Source organism: Cydia splendana, chromosome 9 (genome assembly GCF_910591565.1).
Source record: "Cydia splendana chromosome 9, ilCydSple1.2, whole genome shotgun sequence".
NCBI lineage: Eukaryota > Metazoa > Arthropoda > Insecta > Lepidoptera > Tortricidae > Cydia > Cydia splendana.
Genome location: NC_085968.1, coordinates 17,787,026 through 17,808,230, shown reverse-complemented (window position 1 = coordinate 17,808,230; position 21,205 = coordinate 17,787,026). Strand labels below are relative to the sequence as shown.

Here is a 21,205-nt window from a genome sequence, read left to right as displayed (position 1 = left end):
TTGGTTAAAAGTTCCCGAGGAAACTGCCCTCGTGAACAGATATCTGCGGGATTCGTTCCAGAGGGAACGTGTCTCCAGCAAGCGGTAGGAACGATGTCCTGCACGTGGCTAACACGATTTGCGACGAATGTCACCCAACGAGAGGACGGAGCGCGTAACCAAGCCAATGTAAGTTGAGTCGCACCAAAGGTAAGTTTCGTCGACAGGCAGCCGTAGCGTGTCCTTGACGAATTTGATGAGATCAGCAAGTAGCACTGCTGCGCACAGTTCTAATCTGGGCAAAGATTGTTTCCGGAGTGGACAAACTCTGGCCTTTGCGCAAACGAGGTGGACGCGGACGGAGCCATCAGACACGGTGACACGTAGATATACAACTGCGCCATACGCTACCTCAGAACTGTCACAAAACCCGTGCAACTGATACGATTGAGCACCTTCGATGGTGAATTTGAGAGGGATTTTCAAATCTCTAACTTGAGGAAGTTGCTGAGAGAAATTGCTCCATTGGGACACAATTTCCGGAGGAGGAGTTTCATCCCATGAAGAGCCGAGAATCCAAAGTTTTTGGATCAAGGCTTTGGCTTGGATTGTCAATGGAGACAAGAAACCCAAAGGGTCGAAGATTCTGGCGACCTCACTTAGAATCGTTCGTTTGGTACACGGTTGATTAGAAGGTTGGACGTTAAAAACGAACGAGTCTGAAGCAGGTTCCCATTTAAGGCCAAGGACCTTAACGGTGGTGTCTTCGGCCTCGGTAAATGCGATGGCGTCCGAGAGACACATTTCTGAGGGCAAATCCCGAAGAAGTTCGGGTCGGTTGCTTACCCATTTTCTTAGCTCGAACGCGCCGAGCTTGAAAAGTGCGATAACCTGTGACTTGATGTCACAAGCGTCATCCAGCGAAGAACTGCCGGTAACGACGTCGTCGACGTAAATATCGGAAGTTAGAACGGTTTTGGCCTTCGGGTACTTATGACCTTCATCGTTGGCCAATTGCTGGATCGTTCGGCAAGCAAGAAACGGAGCCGAGGAGATCCCGTACGTTACGGTGTTCAATACGTATTCCTGAAGAGGCTCATCCGGGTGAGCTCGCCAGAGAATACGCTGGTAATCCCGGTGATGCGGAGCAACGTTAATTTGACGGTACATTTGGCGCACGTCGGCCATAAAGACCACTTCGTGCTCCCGGTAGTGAAGAAGAATCTCCGCAATGTTGGATTGTAACTTTGGGCCTGTTAATAGCGAGTCGTTAAGCGATTTGGAATGCGCATCTCTAGCTGAAGCGTCAAAAACAACGCGAAGCTTCGTTGTGGCACTCTCAGGGCGCAGAATGCAGTGATGCGGCACATAAAACTTGCCTTGACCCATGTGCTTAGCAGGCACCAAAGTCATGTGACCACTTTCGATGTAGTCGGTCATGAAATCAACATATTGTTGTTTCAAGTCTGGATCACGAGAAAGGCGCTTTTCGATAGCATGGAAGCGTCGTAACGCTATCTCCCGAGAGCCTTCAAACACAGGCTCAGCGTTATCTTTGAAGGGGAGACAGACGACGTACCTACCAGTCTCGTCACGGTAATGCTCGTCTGTGAAACTATTTTCACAGAGTTGTTCATCTGGGGTTAATCGGGAAGAATGTGGAACGGTATCGATTTCCCAGAAGCGTTGAACAATATTGTTTAAGCTGTCATCCATATTAGGTGATGGCACACTTAATAAAGACGACGATGCTAGTCGGATTCTACCGACAATCAGCCATCCGAAGACAGAGTTGAGAGCACGCGGTTTATTGACGCAGCGTTTCAAACGTTGGTCGAGAAGTGACTCAGCAAAGACATCGGCAGCGAGCAAGACATCAATTGGACCAGGAATATCAAAACCAGGATCAGCTAACGGTAATGTTTTGAGTTCCTCCCATCCACTCGTATTGAGTCTTCCGATTGGTTGTTCATCACAAATGTGTGGTGAAACAAACATTTCCAGACGGAAATGTACGGTATCCTTGGCACCTATATCGCATGTGACTTTGCCAGTCACTGTTGCGGGTGCACCTCCTAGGCCGCATGGCCCCTCACTAGTCGGTGTAGGCTCCAACTTCAGCCGTTGAGCCGCTTGTGTAGTGAGAAGATTGTTTTGACTTCCGGCGTCCAATAAAGCCCGGAATGTCTGAAACTCGCCTGAAGCATCACGAATTTGGACGAGCGCGGTTGCCAGTAGCACGGTCGTATTCGAAGGTGAATTGGACGGAGTCAACGATTCTTTAGCTAGTAAGACGACTGAGCTTGATTTTTCACCAGAAGGTTCAGGATTGCTGGCAGCTTGCTCTCGGTGCAACAGAGTGTGGTGCTTCCGCTTGCATTTCTGACAAGAGAATATCGATGTGCATTGTCGCACTGAATGAGACGCGTTAAGACAGTTGTAGCACCATTTCCTCTCCGTGGTAAGAGCCATTCGTTCATCCACTGATTTAGCTATAAAGTCCTTGCAGGCTGATATGTTGTGCTCTTCACCACAGAAGGAACATTTTCGGACAACTTTCAGAGTTGCCGAAACTGACGGAGTTCCCGAAACTTTCGGTTTCACCTCTTGTTTGTCACCACCCTTTGGAAGGGGGTTCACGGTAGGAGAGAGGAGAGTATGCGTGACGTTAAGTCGCTTCGGTTTCGGTAAAGTTCCCGTTGCCTCTTTAGAAGTGTTCGCGTTTTTAGAAGTAACGCCGGTAAAGTGCGTATCGCGCAACAATGCTTCGCTTTTCGCGTGTAAAAATGCCCTAATCTGCTTGTACTGAGGCATCTCCACGTTGATGTGTTTCTCCTCAAACTCGCGTCGCAGCTTTGTATCTAACTTGGCAAGAATGTTATAACAAAGGACAAAGTCCCAATGTTCGGTCGGTAACTTCAAATGTTTTAAAATAGTTAGATTTTCATCGATTGTATCGAGCGCGTGTCGAAAATCTTGAGCGCTAGCTGTTTTAAAACTGACATCCAAAATGTCACGCCAACACGTAAAAGCTAAGTCGCGTTTGTCCTCGTAACGGGACTTGAGAGCATCGTATGCACTTAAATAATGTTCACTTGCAACAGGAAACGTTCTGATTAATGATAAAGCGTCACCGCGTAAAACGGACACTAAATAATGAAATTTCTCAATTTCACTCAAAAGGGTCGATTCGTGAATAAGCGCATTATAAATCGCGATGAACTCGGGCCACTCCTTAATAGTACCCGAAAAGGTCGGTAGCGAAATTTTTGGAAGCCGCATATTAGTACTATGCGAACCCGGTGTTATGTCCTGTCTCCAAATACCCTGTTGTTGAGACGAACACGGTAAAAATTTACGCTGTAGGGCAACTACGTTAAAATACGCTTCGTCGAATCGTTCCTGAATCTCGTTCTCACTGTCGTCGACATCATCCCCTAGTAGATCCGAAATGATAAGATGCGACTCTTGAAAACTATCAGCGATATTATCTCCTGACAATATGAAAGAAATAACTCGACTTGTGAATCATCGGTATTGGCTAAGGTCCCTATTTCCAAAGCCTTCGCTATACGGTTATACGCTATAGTACGTTTACGTCGTAAACTCGGTAAGTTGTTGACAGTGTAAGTTGTATCGGTACATTTTTTACCTACACTGGAACTGGATTTAGATTTACGCCTTGTTAGGTAAGACATTGTTTAAGGTCTAAAACAACAAGCTCGTATTTAAAAACACTATACGTTATCAGTGATAGCACAAATAAAAACAGCTTCGATGTTTATATAACGCGGCAACTATTAAAACCGGCACCCCGAGTTCGCGGAATTAATGTAGTAAAATTTATCAGTTTAGTAAATTTATACGAAAATGAACTCAAATGGCACTCGGTACGGTTATCGGTAGTCGGTAAAGTCAATAGAAAATAAAAATGAAAGAAAGTCCGATATAAAATTTTTATAACACGAAATTAATTCGAGAAATCCGGAACTAACAAAGTGAATCTAATTAAAACGTTTACAATACCTATCTCCCTTCAAAGTTATTAATACGATAAGTTGGATTTCAAAATTTAAAATATAATGACAATTTTTAATACGATAAGTCGAGCGGTCAGAAATAAAGAAATGAGTTATACGAATTTCGAACACCTGTGTACAAAACACGCTCAAGACCCGAGTCGCCGTATGCTACGCCACGGACGAGGGATCAAGTTACGTGGTTATGTGAACAAAGGGAGAAGGCCAACGAAACGCGTGATCAAACTACGTACAAACTCCGTAAGACGGAGGTCTCGTTACACTGGGAACTTAATTCTCAGAATACCCGTAGGTATGAAATATTGTAGGTTGTAGTTTTCGTTACAAAATTATAGGATTACTTAATACTTCGGTTATTTATGATAAAACGCTAAATGATTTTGTTAACTAGACAACAATGATTAGGTATATTTCGATAGTTTTAGTGAAATGATTAAGCAGTTTTAAATTCGGTAGGCGGTGGAGTAAGCGAGACAACATGAACCAAAGACTTTAATTTAAACTTCGTAATTACGCGATAAATTGACGTTGCAATTCGTTTACACGGTAGATAAGGATATTAAACGAGTATTAACGACAATGTTAGAAAGGTTACGAAGTGAAATTGGTACTTGGCAGGCCGAGTGTGAATAGAGGTCAAAAGGTCGTTCGCGGGTTTCGGCACCAAAATATGTTGCAAAATGGCGCGGTTTTGGAATGAGATGCAATGCCAATTCACAACAGTTAGGATCGAGCATAAATATGTATACTCGCCGGTAACAAACGGTACAACACGATAAAATAACCAAAGGATATCACGCACTGAACTGACCTGATACTCCAGCAATGGCGGAATCCTCTCGTTGCGGCTGGTTCTTCTTTTAAGTTTAGCACTTTCTCCTCTTTCACACGCCGGCCGGCGGTATGTTAAACAGTCTTAGGTCTTTTGTCACGCAGGATAGATCACTAACAAACTTAGTTTTGGAGGCTTAAAACATAATAAGCGATTTAAATCGATAGCGGTCGATCTGCACGCGGCGGCGTCTCGCTAGTTCTCTTCCTCGCCAACAGAGGCGCTGCTGAGGCTCGTTCTGAGCGTGTCGCCCGAGAGTTTCGGACGATCCTATTGGCTAAAATGTCAATATTGTATCGTTGTGAAGTGCGTTTTGGCTTTGCATCGATAAACGGTAGAAGCGCGCGGAATTTTGATTAATTACTTAAAAACTAAACGTTAAGAACGGAACACATAATAAGAGCTAAAGAAACCTTGTATTTGACCTATGTGTACCTACCTTACATTTTTCATTTTCATTTTTTCATTTTCATATTTATTCAAAAAAAAATCAATAAATATATACTTCACTTACTATTATTTTTCAATCTTCCATAATATGATATCACGCTGAATATGGGATAATAGGATATAATTTGCCATATTATGTACGAAATTAGCAATAACTGTTTAAATTTGCTATATTCCACCCTATTATTTCCATTAAGGTTGCTTTTAATCTGAAAAGATGAAACAAAACGTAGGATTTATTAGTGTTTTTGCGAAAATCTCCTAAGATATTTTTTAAGAATTGCATTTTTTACTTTATTATCTGAATGGAATAAAGTCCGTCTTAAATAATGGTTAAAATTGACCATATTCATATTGTAAATGGATTAATATTTGTTACTCTTTCTAACTACATAGGTCAGTAGATAAGTTTTGCAATAGACAAATGTTGACACAAAGAGGTGATAACATATACATATACTTTCTTTATATTTCCATAGACAATGTTTTCCGGCCAATCATTCTCTATGGAAATATAGTTTTAAAAAGTATATGTGATAGGCTTCCTCTTTGTTTCATATTTGTCTATTGCAAAATTTATCTAGTGACCTATGTACTACGTTTTTGAGAGCCCATTAACGATTTAACGTGCACACTAGCGCCACTGCTAAATAATCGTGATTATGTAAATTTAGCGACAGGTATTTAAAAAAGGGGGCCGCTACGTACTGTATTGTGTAGGTATTTAAGTACCTTTTGAATACATCAAACTAGTTTTTATGTTGCTAGTTTGATGTATTCAAAAGGTACTTAAATACTTACACAATACTACTGTATTGTACCTTTTGAACACATCAAACTAGCAACATAAAAACTAGTTTGATGTATTCAAAAGGTACTTAAATACCTACACAATACAGTACGTAGCGGCCCCCTTTTTTAAATACCTGTCGCTAAATTTACATAATCACGATTATTTAGCAGTGGCGCTAGTGTGCACGTTGATGGGCTCTTAACACATTCACTGCCCCCAACGCACATGTGCGTTCAGCGTCATATAAGTTTGTTCCTAGGCCACGCCCCCTGGCCTAATAACTGGGAGACCGAGCTTTGGTCGGAAAACATATGAAAACTTAAAAATACGCGTTTTCCCAGAGATAAGACCCAGCTAGATCGATTTTTCGCCCTCGAAACCCCTCATATAGCAAATTTCATCGAAATCGTTAGAGTCGTTTCCTAGATCCCCGAAATATATACCTATACAAGAATTGCTCGTTTAAAGGTACCTATACGATACAGTTAAGTGTGGAAAAACATTATGGGCCCTGGAACAGGCGTGGCTCACTCCGCGATTTCGTCGCGTCGCAACAAGTAGGTAGTTACAAGCACACCAATTTTGGTGTCTAGCCATAGGCCGCTCGTGGCGCTTGCGCCACCTAGCGGTCATATCTGTCCTAATCGTAACAGACGCGTTTTGTTAGAGAGTGAACCTTCTGTACTTAGTACTATTATTTATTCTGTGCCTGCAGGGAAAGTGCCTTAAAACCTTAAGTTAGTTCATTTTAGTTAAATTAAACATTCTTTTGTTTAAAAAAATAAACAAAACTGCATTCAAAGATCTTTTACTTATTTAATTAAATCTCTCTTAAGGGCCCATTAATTTTTTCCACCCTGTACGAGTATACCTACCTTTGTCAACTGTTGAAGCACAAGGATGATCTGCCTGAGTTGTCGCGGGGCAGCCCACGCGCCGACGCTATACACGAGCATCAACAATAACGACTCTGCGATGAACATGCCCACGTTAAGCAATGAACTCCCCAAACGTACGCGGTCGGAGTTTTCCGACAGTAATTCGAGCGTAAATGCCGTCAGCATTAGAGTATCTGTAAGATTACAACCTTTTGAATAAAATGTAACTACCATCACGCTCCGCGATTGTTACGCCATTTAGGGTCCTAGCTAAATTGGTTGTTCCATACTCACGCTATGGAATTTCCAATTTAGCTAGAACCCTAAATGGCGTAACAATTACAGAGCGTGACTGTCATGTGCGGATTAGGAATAGGTACTAGGTACCTAGGTAGATCGACTTTAACCCAACGCTATTAATAATGGTTAACCTACCTATTTACATTTAATATTAAATAATAAAACTCGCATGAGTTATTATAAGATTCTGGATGAATTTGTTTTACTCCCTTATTCATAAAACTCTACGGGCCTGATTTAGTTAAATTATGTTTTATCCCTTTCTTACAAATAAAGACAAAGGATTTATAGCTAATTCAGGCCAGTAACGCGTTTATAAATAAACAGTAGGATAGTAGATAGGTAGTAGTATACGGAGATTCTAATTCATGGGCCTTGCTTAGTTTCACATCACAAAATGCTACTTTGCTGGTATTTCCCTCACCATCACCTACGCACATACGAAGCCACACGACGCCGTGATCATCAGCTGTGAAAATTGATGCAAGAATTTTTCTTAGACTTTACATTTCAGCTTTGCTGCTCAGAAACTTATATAATTATGCTCTAACGCCTACGAATATACCATAAGCAAAATGCAGGAACGACTCACGACTGATAACGACGATCAGGCACTGTAGTTTGGCCAATGTCGGCGACACGGCGAGCCACCAACCGCTGCGCGAACGTTTTAGCCGCGCCGGCACCGCGCATAGAACGCGCGACACCCATAGCGTGATGCGTAGTAATACAGGTACGAGAGCTTCTAAGTTTTAGAAGTGAACATTTTAAAAGTGAAACAAATAATTAAATTATACTGGTAATCAGAGCTAGGAAGAGTAAACTGACTGTTGCGAGCGGATATTATCTGGTGGCATGGCAGTCGAACAAAAAAAGGCGGGGCACTTCATACCTACCACTAGTTTGACACTGACATATACGCTAGCGTGTGCGTAACTAACTTCCTATGCATCTCGCTCGTAAGTACTCGCATATTAGTGCGAGCGAGATGCTGCGCTGTGCTGCGGCTGTCGTGCATATAAAGACCTCGTTTGCAAAATTTCACTTGCCCCTCTCGTTGCACAATGTACTATTGAAGGGTACACGGTAAGAACAACTGTCTAGTTACTGTGACAAGATTTTGAGTCATCGCGGTTTGAAAGGAACGACGTAGGTACCATATATTATTATTGTTATGTATAGGTGTTTTTAAAGTGAGAAAAATGGGAGTTAAGTATATTTACAATTGCAGCGGTGACCGAAATTGTAACTAATAAGTAGTTCATTGAGGGCTTTGAGGGCTCTAAATTTTAAGATTAAAATCTCATTTTCCAAAAAAAGTGACTAGACATGTTCTTTTCATTTGTAAACTTCAAAAGTACTTAGGGGGCTGGCAAAAACTTGGTGCATTGTTCTTTTCGCTACTATTGATGCTGTTATAGATAGTTTAATATTAACAAAAAAATAATGTAACTCACCCTCAACTCCGTTATTTGCTTTTCGCATTTCATGTAAATCTCTTTTCGCCATTATAACAATATTTGCTTACACGCTGTCGTAACTAACAGAATCTATTTAATTACAGAAACGGGTCTACAGCGATATACTTTAATTATTTAGTTCTTAGAGTATTAAGAATCACAAAATCTAATATTGCATGTTGTAATAGGCTCGACCACCTAGCTGATCCGGTTTTACTTCGTTGATGTCAGATATAAAAATGTAAGTAAATACAAGCAACTACAAACACGATTATAACATACTTAGGAATATATAAGTAGATTAATCTAAATTTAATGATGATGATCTAAAATTTATGTCTGAAGCCCGTCACACACGGACAGAGCGATAATATACCAAAAGATATCTTATAGCAAGGTATTCTTACCTACGATATATTTTACGTACCTACTATTTGACAGAGTCCACATACGAAGCTATAAGAGATATTTTGGCATATTACGATATAGCAAGGCATCTTAAGATACCTTAAGATGTTATAGCTCGGTATATTACGATATATTTTGGTATATTTCGTCTCTCTCACAATTTAGGTGCTAGACAGAGAGCAATATATATTTTGGTAGGTATCGTTGTCGTGTGTGGTGCTTAGCTATACTTTCTTCTATCTTACGGTATATTAAAATAATTATATTATCGCTCCGCCTGTGACGAGCTTTACACTTTACTGTGGTCGATGTTTAATGTTTAAAACAAAATTGTATAGATACAAAAATAAGAAGCGAGTCAAACTTAGGTACTGCGTAAAGTGCGTAAGGAGTAACACATTAGTTACAAGCTTTAATTTACCTAACTTGCCCTGTTAGCGCCACTTGCACCATTCCACTAACCCGGATTTAACCGGTTAAACCTGGAACTATCATGGTTACCAGTACAATTTGATATTGGTGAGCAATAAAGAATATTACATTTTGTATTGTATTGTATTGATGGTCGGTTGTACTAAAATAAACCGTCTGTCATCGTTAAGAGTCACACGAGCCTAATAGCCGCCGCTGGACTACCCGTAGCTGTCGTTTTAAAATGCGCAGTGTAAATTCGGTTGTATGGGAGTGACTTTTCGGCAGCGGTTCGTGTGACTCTTAACTTTTTAACCGCCGTAGAATGATAATAAGACATACAAAATCGGGCTCATTTCACCGCGGTCTGATAAATAAGACAAAACTTCGTGTAACTTCGTACCGCCGGCGACACGAGCACGATCGATGAAAAATTCTATGGTGGTTAAAAGGTTACCTTCGCTAAATATTAATTGTGTGGGAAGTTTAACAGTTCACTGATTTGTGACGTTGATCAATCCGCTAATTGTGGTTGGTGCAACTGGCCCTAAGTTTGCTACATCGAAATGAAACATTTTAAGCGTCGTATTTATGATTAAGTTATTTTATGGCTGACACATTTGTGTTTACATTTTAACCTTTGAGGCAGTCGCAATTTGAAATACAATAACTAAGATGGTAACGACGCCGCCGATTATCTGCAACAAGATGTAAAACTTAGAATTACCTGTTTAAACCGAAATAAATGACATATATGTACGAAGGGAAAAATGCCCAAAGCCTCCTGTGTCCAGAGCTGGAATTAGTGTATCTACTAAAGCAATTTAATTTTCACCACACCAGCTCGGAAAGGCTTACTTTGCACCTCAAAAACTGATAGCAAAAATGCATTTTATTCACATGTGAGGCAAATTAATCAAATGCAAATTTTGACTTGTTTTCTTATGTTCGCTGGTAGAATTGACTTTTAAATGATGATTTTGGATGATAAATATTTAATAATATTCATTTGGATTTCATTTGGTCTGATTTTGTTTGATATTTTACATTTAATATTTGCTTCGGGTTGGTGTGGTGAAAAATTTTGTGTTTCACTCGGGGGCAAATTTTGTTTAACCCTCGTGCTTTGAAACCCGGAATTTTGAAATTTTGGAATCTTTTCTTGCTCGGGTATCAATATTAGCACGAGCGGTTAAACAACAACTTTGCCCCCTTGTAAAACAAATAACTAATATTGTTCTTAGAGTATTAATGGCAGTGCGATCTCTCTTTCCTAGCCCATAATCACCTGAGTTTGATTCGGTTAGAAGGTCCAACCATACTGTTCTATCTTAGAGATGGCCAGGGGGCGCCACAAGCCTTCAGGAAATTGTCATATACTTGGAAAATTCGACCCAAGCCGCCGCGTGACCGGACCGGATAGCCGAGTGATTCAGGCGCCTGGCCGGTAAACGGGGGACACTGCTTCGTTTCCAGCTCTGGACACTGGAAGCTTTGGTAATTTTCCCCTTCGTATATAACATTTGTTTCGGTTTATAGTTAGGCCACTGTACAGGGTGATTCATGAGACGTGAGCAGGACTAATCCTGCGCACTCAGTAACTGATAATTGATCGATCACCGTCGTATTTAGGTGAAACAACCACACTTTTTCCTATTTTTTAAGTTTTTGGTGAGGGCAAATTTAATTCTCTACAATCATGGTCACCCTACAAGACCTAATTAATAAACATAAAACCTCTTTAACCGTAATGACAATATTTTGATGACGAAGAAAATCAACTGTCAACTTGAGTGAGATACGATTTTTCAAAAGTAACCAGACCTTGATGACAGTGATGACATTCAATTTGACACAGAATATCGGTAGTTTAGTATTCTAATTTTAGGGTGACCATGCATGTTGTAAATAAATTAATAACTTTTTTTTTCGACACGACTAGAAAATTTACGTTAATCTCACTAATACTGATACGAAACAGTTGCTTATAATTTACGAAATGCGCAGTGTTAGTCCTGCTCACGTCTCCTGAATCACCCTGTATAGTAATTAGCCCCTCTTAAAAATAAGGCTTCAATTGGCTTGTTTGGCCAATTACTATGGAGTGGCCAATAAAGTATAGCAATCACCCTAGCTCCAGCTGAGTGAGATCGCAGCCGTAACCTAGAACAAGCGAGTGTGGTTGTCTCCCAAATTGCATTGACACTTACCGATGCCACTATCGGCCTCCTGACGGTGATAACGCCCAAAGGCGCTATCCCAGCGTCGCGTAACTGCGCCTGGAGTATGAACAGCTCCAGTTGAGCCGAGTCGAATCCGCAATGCTGATCCTCACCCTCCAGACGGCCCAACAAGGAGCGAGTGCGGACCATCTAAAATTAAATGTGAATCCAACAAGTACGTTTTAGTAACCAGGGAACAAATCAAATTATTTTAATAAAGGCGCCCAGCCTTTCAAAGATCATACACCAGAGAATTTGGGACGGGTACCGCCAAGCTGACGACGAGGGTTCGATTCCCGCCTCGGCCACCGGTGGACTTGGTCACTTTTTCTTTAGTGTATGGTATCTGTTTCAGTTCACGTTTTAGTATTTTATTTTACAAGTGGGACATTTTGGATGCTCCACTTCGAATGATCTAAAATATTATGGTGTCAATATTATATCAAATGATATTAAAAATTAAAACAACCATAATTTAACTAAGAAAAACGATTAAAATGGTAAAAAAATAACATAAAAACTACATTTTTGCCATAGCCCTGTCTTAAAAAATTAAAACAACGATAGGTACCTGATCCTGCAGTCGCTGGCATGGTTCCACAATAATCATTACGTCGGACAAAGTGAGAAAAATTCTATTCATCTGGAATATTATATGGCGCGCGGTGGATAAATCTATAAGGACACATAATAATATGTAGTAATTAGAGTCACGAACCCGCCGCCAAAAAGCCGCTCTCATACAATCTAAGTTACGCTCTTTATATATATATTATTTTAAACCGACATGCTAATTTCTTCGTACCTATTACAATTTCTATCAACGAAAACTAGTACCGAACAAAGATGAGTATATATTATATGAATGTTCGAGTTAAATTTTATGTAATTTAAGCATGTCACTTTAAAATGATAGCATAACTTCGATTGTATGTGCGGCTTTTTGGTGGCGGGTTCGTCTGACTCTTAAGATTACATCCGACTTTCGTACCTACATAATTTTACCAGGTTTTATAGACTGGATAGACAAGATTACTATTACTATTCAATATAAATACACTCGTGAAGCAATATGCTCGCAGATGTTGCTAAATAATACACTTAGCGGCACTTGCACCATCCCACTAACCCGGGGTTAGCCGGTTAAACCATTAACCCAGTGTCAAATTGTACTGGTAACTATAGTAACTCCCGGCGGTTGACGACCGGTCTGGCCTAGTGGGTAGTGACCCTGCCTATGAAGCCGATGATCCCGGGTTCGAATCCTGGTAAGGGCATTTATTTGTATGATGATACAGATATTTGTTCCTGAGTCATGGTTGTTTTCTATGTATTTAAGTATTTATATATTATATATATCGTTGTCTGAGTACCCATAACACAAGCTTTCTTGAGCTTACCGTGGGGCTTAGTCAATTTGCGTAAACATGTCCTATAATATTTATTTATATTATTTATTTATAACTCTAGGTTTAACGGGTTAACCCCGAGTTACTGAATGGTGCAAATGGGCCTTAAAGTTTAACTTAAATAAGTACATACCAAAGTCTATTATCAAACTTTGTGGAATGATCAGTAATTCTAGAAATAAAAACATGAAGGAGAGAAGCAGGAACGGCCCCACGTTGTCGTTAATGTCTTCCACCATGTCACATATCGTACCGTGGCATTGGTTAATGTAGTGTATACCTGAAATGTCATCAAGTACAGATGTAGTGCTTAATTATTTTCCATAGTATATTCACGGAAACGTACGAGCATGCTCGTACGCTCTTGCTGTTTCAGTCAGTATTCGTACAAAAATTACCGGAGTATGAGTGAAGTAGCATGACAAAAATACGAACGTTTCCGAGAAAATACGATGGAAAACAATTATGCACTACATTTGTAGTTAAGTGTTTTATTTATTGCTAAATCAGTAATACTTACATTTAAATTTTGATTGAAAATAGCGGGCGGCGTTTTGATTTTTAAGTTTTTCGGTTTACGATAGCAATGATAGTGATTCAGACAAATAATCAAAACCCTTTTTAGTAAAAAATTGTGTATTATAATAACAAGCTAAACATTTATAAATTTGTATTTTCAATTAATTTCATTTATTTTCCAAAAAAGTGTGGTACAGTCACGTGGAATAATATGTTACTCTTCGAAGGTCGCAAAAATATGTGACACTCTCTTATGGCTCTACAAATAAGATCGTGTTAGATATTTTTTCGGCCTTCGTTGTGTAACATATTATTGCAGGTGACTGTACATGTGAAGCTTACCTATAGTTGATCGTGTAATAATATTTTGTGTGTAATTAATGTCAAATGGCGATTTTTTTTAAACCAACTATGCGTACGCTAAACACTTGTTTAATGCCTGCACCTACTACTGTTACTGTTTAGCCACTTTAGCCTGATGGTTGACTGGTAGAAAATGCCTTTAGGCATTACGTCCGCCATTTGTACTTTATTTGTTATATTGTGCAATAAAGTTTAAAATAAGTAATTAAACAGGCACATAAAATAGCAAATTTTTGAGCAACTGTATTAAAAAGTAGGTACTGTTTGAAACACACACCTTTCGTACAGCGATCGAAAATATTGGCTTTATGAGGTTTTAATTCCTTCAGATGCAATTTCAATTTAATATCCTTCGAAAGTGGCATCGGAGCTGCAATAGAACGTATTTATTTTTATTAAAATTAACCAATACGCAAATGAAAAACTTACGCAAACAAAAAATGATTTGTGTACCTACTTTCCTCGATGTTTCGAAAGTCTTTTCACATCACCTATCGAAAAAGGGCTTTTTCTTCCCCGCTAGGAGGGATCAAAAGGCACTTTTCGTCCCTGCTAGGAGGGATCAAAGTGGTAATTTTCTTCCCTGCTATGAGGGATCAAAGTGGCACTTTTCTTCCCTGCTAGGAGGGTCAAAGTGGCACTTTTCTTCCCTGCTAGGAGGGATCAAAATTGCTTTTTTCTGTTTTAGGAATGGATACGATTTATTTATTTTTTGCATACATTAGCCTTGATAATATGTTGGAACATAATAATTTCCTCATAGGTGATGTGAAAAGCAGTATCACATGGTTGCAACATTATTTCCACCTTAGGCGTTAGCACTTGAGTCCCCCACTAAATTCTAGAATAGAATCCTGAGCGTTAACCTACCTTAATACCTACCTAAAAGTTCTTGCTTCTTACCTGTTAACGGATACTCCAGTTGATCGTTAAGTAAAGTTAGTGCGTACGTTAGTTCAAATATGATAGCGCTGATTACCAGTCGAATCAAAGATCCCATCGTAACTAAATAAAAGAATATGAATAAAAAAAAGGGCGACACTGCAAACAAAAAAAATGGTATAGTTAACTGTAAATTATTTTCAGCCATTTCCAATACTAATAAACTGTTGATATTTAATAATGAATGAAAAAAAATCAACTTACTGTCAACTTCATTATTCATAATAAGTTCCGAGAAGTGCCATGAGAAACCCACACCACAATACAATACAAGTTGCCATAGTATGTATCCAATTATTAAGTAGTTAGTTCCTTTAGAATAGTTTTTGAAAGAAACGAAATAAATATTGCAGCTTATCTAGAAAGTGAACCAAATTAAACGATAGGTAAGTATAACATATTCACATAGAACCGTGAACAGGTCCTACTTTGCTCCAATAAATGCTTCAAATTAAGTATAATACATTTTTTTTCAAACCGTACATTAATAAAATACTTATATTCAGATGAACAGTACCCGCACCATAAGTTGGAATTTGACATTTGCTGCGTGAACTCGATCGCATTCCCTCTTGATGGCACCAATACAAATTAGTGCGAACGAGAAAAACTGCGGTTCTGTCGTCTCGACAGTTGCTCGTAATGTGAACCCGTGTTTCCGTGTTCGCTTTGTACCAGTCGACAGTGCGAGAGCTATTACGCAATTAATAAAATTGACGATTACCTAACTACATATACCTACATATAACAGATATATAATATTTAAATATATGAAACGTTAAATCATTCTACAGAATCTTAGAGCGTTTTCACATTGTCCGATCCGATATCGGATGTCGGAATCGGAAGGAACTAAAATATAAGATATATGTGTTTCTCTGTATTTATATATGCATTTAATAAATCATTACTATAAACAACGTAAAAAAGGCGGATATAATGCCAATGGCACTCTCCTGCGGCTATTTTTGTCATAGGCGCCTTCTGCGATCCGGTATCGGAAAGGCGCTTCCGATAAATTTAGCCATGTGGGAGCCCCCCCTCAGCTGTCGGACCGATAATATTTGTTTGTGTGCGTATGTGTAGGCATAATGTTTATTGTAGCGTGCGTGACCGCTAAAGACGGCGCCCGGGCGCGCCCCCGCGGCCAGACTACGGGGATGTAGGATTCTACATCCGATATCGGATCGGACAATGTGAAAACGGTCTTAGGTTTACCTTTTGCATTTGACGAAGTTGATTTACTAGTAGTTTCAGTGTGTCCCGAACAGTCCAAACACCAAGCATGTATGTAAGCATCACGAGGAAACAGTCCACGCCACTAACGATTTTACCGAAACTTAATTTGGCGATTAGATGATTAAAATCTTTTGCCAATAAGAAATATGCTAAAGTTAGGAATGATATGCCTGAAAATGTTACGATTTATTTGTAGAGTTAATATTACTGTAGTTATACTTAGCGCCACTTGCATCATTCCACCCCGGGGTTAAGCGGTTAAACCGTAAACCCAGTGTCAAATTGTACTGGTAACCATGGTAACTGCAGGTTTAACCAGTTAACCCCGGGTTAGTGAATGGTGCAAGTTCCGTGGCCGCTTAAATTCGTAAGAAACCAAACTTTTGGCTTTTCGATCCTAATACCTACACCAAGATCCTTGCTCTTTCCATTGTAAAGGTACTTAATTAAGTAATAAAAAATGTCTATATGGGATCGACTGAATCTAGCGAGGGATGGGCTAAATCTACCACAATAGAGACGAATACGGTATCAGTTTTTAAGATAAGGAAAACTACGTTAATTTTTAAACATCGATGAAAACCCCCTCCGTGTTTTACATTGACATATATATCTATGGACTGGCTTACGTGCAATAATAATGAGACATAACAGGGGCCAGTACAGAGGTGTGACACCGCTACAACGCGATTGGTTGATGAGTTCGCATCACGCGCGCGATAGGTTGATGAGTTCGCATCACGCGCGCTATAATATTGGTCGCAACGAGTTGCGTTAGACTGCACGATTGGCTGGAATTCGTGAGTAACACCGCTGAACTAGTACCATTTTTAGTGCCCGTAAGGCCAGTCCTCAGATATAATTATACGTCAATGGTGTTTTACTGTATTTTTCCGCTATTTGTCGGCGGGTTTTCGCGCCTACATGAGCGCCTGCGAACCGTAAATGATTAACAACTGAGCTCACAGGTCACGACGGCGATCAGGCGCTGTAGTTTGGCGAGAGTAGGCGACACGGAGAGCCTCCAGTTGGTGCGCTCGCGTCGCAACCGCACCGGAACCGCGCACAGCAAGCGCGCAAGCCATAGCGCGACACGCAGCGGTGGCGGTACTAATGCGTCTGTATTATTTAAATCAAATCTACATATTTAATCAATAACATAAAAAAACACCAATTAAAACTTTTACGATTTTTACTCATTATTATATACAACGCGATTAAGTCCCATCGTTGTGAAAAAAAAAATCTGACGTCACATAATATCGGGAGCTCGAAAACAATACAAAAGGTAATCACGGTTCATATCCCGGTGAATCATTCAAAACTGCTAAAATTGTCATGATTATTGTCAACGCTATCTTACCTCCGTCTTCATCACTTGGTCGATACTCGGATACTTTACTTTTTTTTGACATATTTGACCAATTCTTAGCTAGATTTTTAAGAAGATCGGCACCACTTTCCGGAAAGGTTTACCCACTCTTATTTTGTAAAAGATAATGCCATTGTAGCTTTAAAAAGTAATTTAAACGTAAGCAACCACAATGATGTGTTAATCACTATGTTACTTTGATTGATGACTACGTAAACAGTAGTTATTTTGAAATTACGTGCGCGAGTGTGAGAAGTCGAATATATCCTCGAATAAGTCATTAGTTTGATGTAAATTAGTCAAATAAAAACAATCTTTAGTCAGTTTTGTACCTAAGCGATATTGAAGTAGGGTTCAAAAATATAAATCTTTGACCTTTTGGACTTTGTTTCAAGAATCCGATACCCGATAGTTAAGCAAGACAAAGTATTTATAAATGCCTGCGAATACTTACCACCTCCGACTATGGAACATGGACAACGTTGTGCACCTGTTGGAAGCCCCAGACCCCACTCTCTGATGAACAGCAGCTCTTCTGACTGCACTAAAAGCTCACGGATAACTCAGCAATCTAACAATGCGTACATGAGCGCATCGTCGCACCCTATACCAGAGAGCTCTTTGATAAATGACGGGTGTAGGAGTAATTTTCGTTACTAACAATAACTTTACAGTCTTGTTTCAAAACATGCAGAGTCTCAATAATAAAACACACATTTTAGAGAGCTTTTTAGAAGATCATTATTTTGATGCACTGTGCTTAACGGAAACCTGGATGACGTCATCACATCTAGATCTAATTGATATTCCAGGATACGAAGTAGCCACAAGCTTCAGCCGAAGCGAACACAGCGGAGGAGGAACTTGTATTATGATTAAAAATGATATAGAATACATTGTAAGAAATGACATTAACACATTATCGACTGAATTTGTACCCGAATGATGTTGTATTGAATTACCTAAATTAAACACTATACTTATATGCATCTATAGACCTGATAGAAATATTGAAATATTTTATAATTGTATAGAAACCATATTAGAAAATATGAAACATAAAGAACATAATAAACACATTGTGATAGGGGTTGATTTCAACATTAATATGTTACAAAAATCTAAATATTCTCGCCGCCTTTCTGATCTTATGCTGACCCTTAATCTGTTAGAAATAAGGTCACTGTGGCGAAGTCCGGCATACTTTATTTTTTTTTGACTTTGGAGTGATCTAGTTCCGTTAATTATTCACCTATGTTACTGCTTGTAATCGCATACGATGAAGAATTTAATAATTAATAGTTTAGCCTTAGTGACAGATCATTTCAAGCACAAATTAAGCAAAAACAATGGCATTTTTTTAAAATTCGGCGAGTAGACGGACTTCCCGTGCAGTTTAAGGGAAGTCCGTCTAGTTATGATATCAGCCAATCTATGGGTGCGTATATGTTCGTAGTCAAATTCCTAAAAAGAACGGATCAAGACAATGAAAAGTGTATTTTAAACTTGTTAATATAGGGTTTAGATTCGAAATAAACACCATTTTTCTAAAACAAAGGCAAGTCCGGCATATACTACCAAAATAGGGTGGTAAACCTTTTTTGGCAAATAATTAAACATAATTATTTTTTTGATTTCCGAAATAAAAGATCAATAGTAATTATAAAATGAATTTTAATCGTTTCTTTTAATTTACCGAGATCAAAATTTAATAAAGTAACATCATGCGCAAAGTCAGGAGGGTTTTTTGATACCTTATCAAATCGTTATAATATTAAAGTCGCAAAAACAGTTGGTAATCTCTGATTTAACGAAAGTCATGAGGCATATGGCGGACTTGCCTTGAACATAATAGACGGACTTTCCAACTTAGTCAAATTTTAAAATGATAAATTGTGGAACGTATAATTACAAAACTAAGCTAATTTCTGATATTTTAAAAATAGAATAAAGACAATTGGTTCATATGCTACCTACGTAGTTACTTTCTGATGCACAATCTTTTCAAAAACTATTCTTAACAATTTTTTTTCGAACGGCTGTCGCACTATGACTTCGAGTTCATAACACGAAATTACTTGTTGAGGCGGATTGCTCTGAAGTTGGTTGTCACAGCGCCATCTGTTTTACAGTGACGGAAGTAGCGCGAAAAACTGGTTAATCGACTGGACTCCAAAGTCGCATACGTCTTCAGATTCAGAAGTTATAACGTGTTGACGGACTTGCCTTGTAGACGGACTTGCCCACAGTGACCTTAATTAAAGAACCAACGCGAACAACATTAAACTCTGCCACTTGTATCGATCTAGTTTTTACTAACAATAGTTTGTACGATACTTTAATCAAAGACTACGGGCTATCTGATCACAAAAGCATCATTTGTAAATTTAAGTATCAGTCGTACAAGGACATAAACAGACTTAATAAACCTTATATAACTCATAAAATAATCCATAATCTGAAAAACCAAACAGCCTTTAAAAATGAACTCGCAAAAATCAACTGGAGCCAAGTACTTACCTTTAATAATATAAACGATAACTACAATATTCTAGCCGATATTTTAAGGAAAATATTAAACGAAAACATTCCTATCACACGCCTGACTGTGAAAAGGAAACCAAAAAAAACCTGGCTTACCCAAGGTCTCAAAATATCTTGTAAAAATAAAAGATTACTAAAAATACATGCTTTTACATCTAATAGCTACGTCCTTACAACACATTATAAACTATATACAAACATCTTGAAAAAAACAGTACTAAAATCAAAAAGATTAAACTACATAAATGAAATGCAAAAATCAACAAATAAAACGGCTACAATGTGGAAAATTATAAATAATCTAAAAAATTATGTGAAGGTGAAGAAAAACCTAAAAATTACAATCGCGTCACAGAATATTACAACAGAAAATCCTCACCATATAGCAAATACCTTTAATAATTTCTTTGCTTCAGTTTACCATAGTCAAGACCCTCACGATAACACTCCTGAAAGTCCTGAAGTCGCCCCACGCGGTCGTCCAGTTCGTACTCCAGTTACTACTTCTATGTTCTTGTATCCAGTGTCAGAGCTTGAGGTTTTTAAACTTATTCGCGGACTTAAAAATACACATAGCACAGGAATTGACGATATTCCTTCAACATTAGTTAGATTATGTGCCACTGAACTTGCAACACCACTGTGTATGCTAATTAATCAGTCTTTTAATGAAGGAGTGTTCCCACAGCAACTTAAGGTATCAATAATAAAACCTATACATAAAAAAGGTAGTACACTGGACACTAATAACTATCGGCCCATAGCACTGTTACCCACCCTTTCTAAAATATTCGAAAAATGTATGTGTAACCGAGTCTACAATTTTCTGGATAAATATGAGGTACTGGACGACAAACAATATGGCTTTAGAAAAAATCGGTCAACTGCCCTTGCCCTAACCAACTACACACAGGAGATCATGGAAACCGTAAATGACAAACGCCTGGCCGTGGGATTACTCTTAGATCTTACAAAAGCATATGATAAAGTTTCACACGAGATATTGCTAAATAAGCTATACGGGTCAGGAATTAGAGGCTTATA

General features: G+C 38.9%; 1 protein-coding gene across 1 annotated transcript; it reads right to left on the bottom strand.

Moving 5' to 3' along the window:
• Positions 1-108: 108 nt before the first annotated feature.
• LOC134793931 (uncharacterized) lies at positions 109-8,781 on the bottom strand. Its single transcript, XM_063765647.1, has 4 exons — positions 8,730-8,781; positions 7,865-8,017; positions 6,970-7,166; positions 109-2,844 (listed from the first exon to the last, which is right to left on the bottom strand). The coding sequence occupies exons 1-4, from the start codon at positions 8,779-8,781 to the stop codon at positions 109-111; spliced, it is 3,138 nt and encodes a 1,045-aa protein (XP_063621717.1).
• Between the last annotated feature and the right edge of the window lie 12,424 nt (positions 8,782-21,205).

Excerpts from the sequence above, each read along its gene's own strand:
- LOC134793931 (XM_063765647.1), bottom strand. The coding sequence starts at position 8,781 with ATGGCGAAAAGAGATTTACATGAAATGCGAAAAGCAAATAACGGAGTT. Across the intron at positions 8,018-8,729 it reads AGCAAATAACGGAGTTGAGG|AAGCTCTCGTACCTGTATTA; the intron begins GTGAGTTACATT and ends TCTAAAACTTAG. Across the intron at positions 2,845-6,969 it reads TGCTTCAACAGTTGACAAAG|TTAGATACAAAGCTGCGACG; the intron begins GTAGGTATACTC and ends ATTCTTGCCAAG.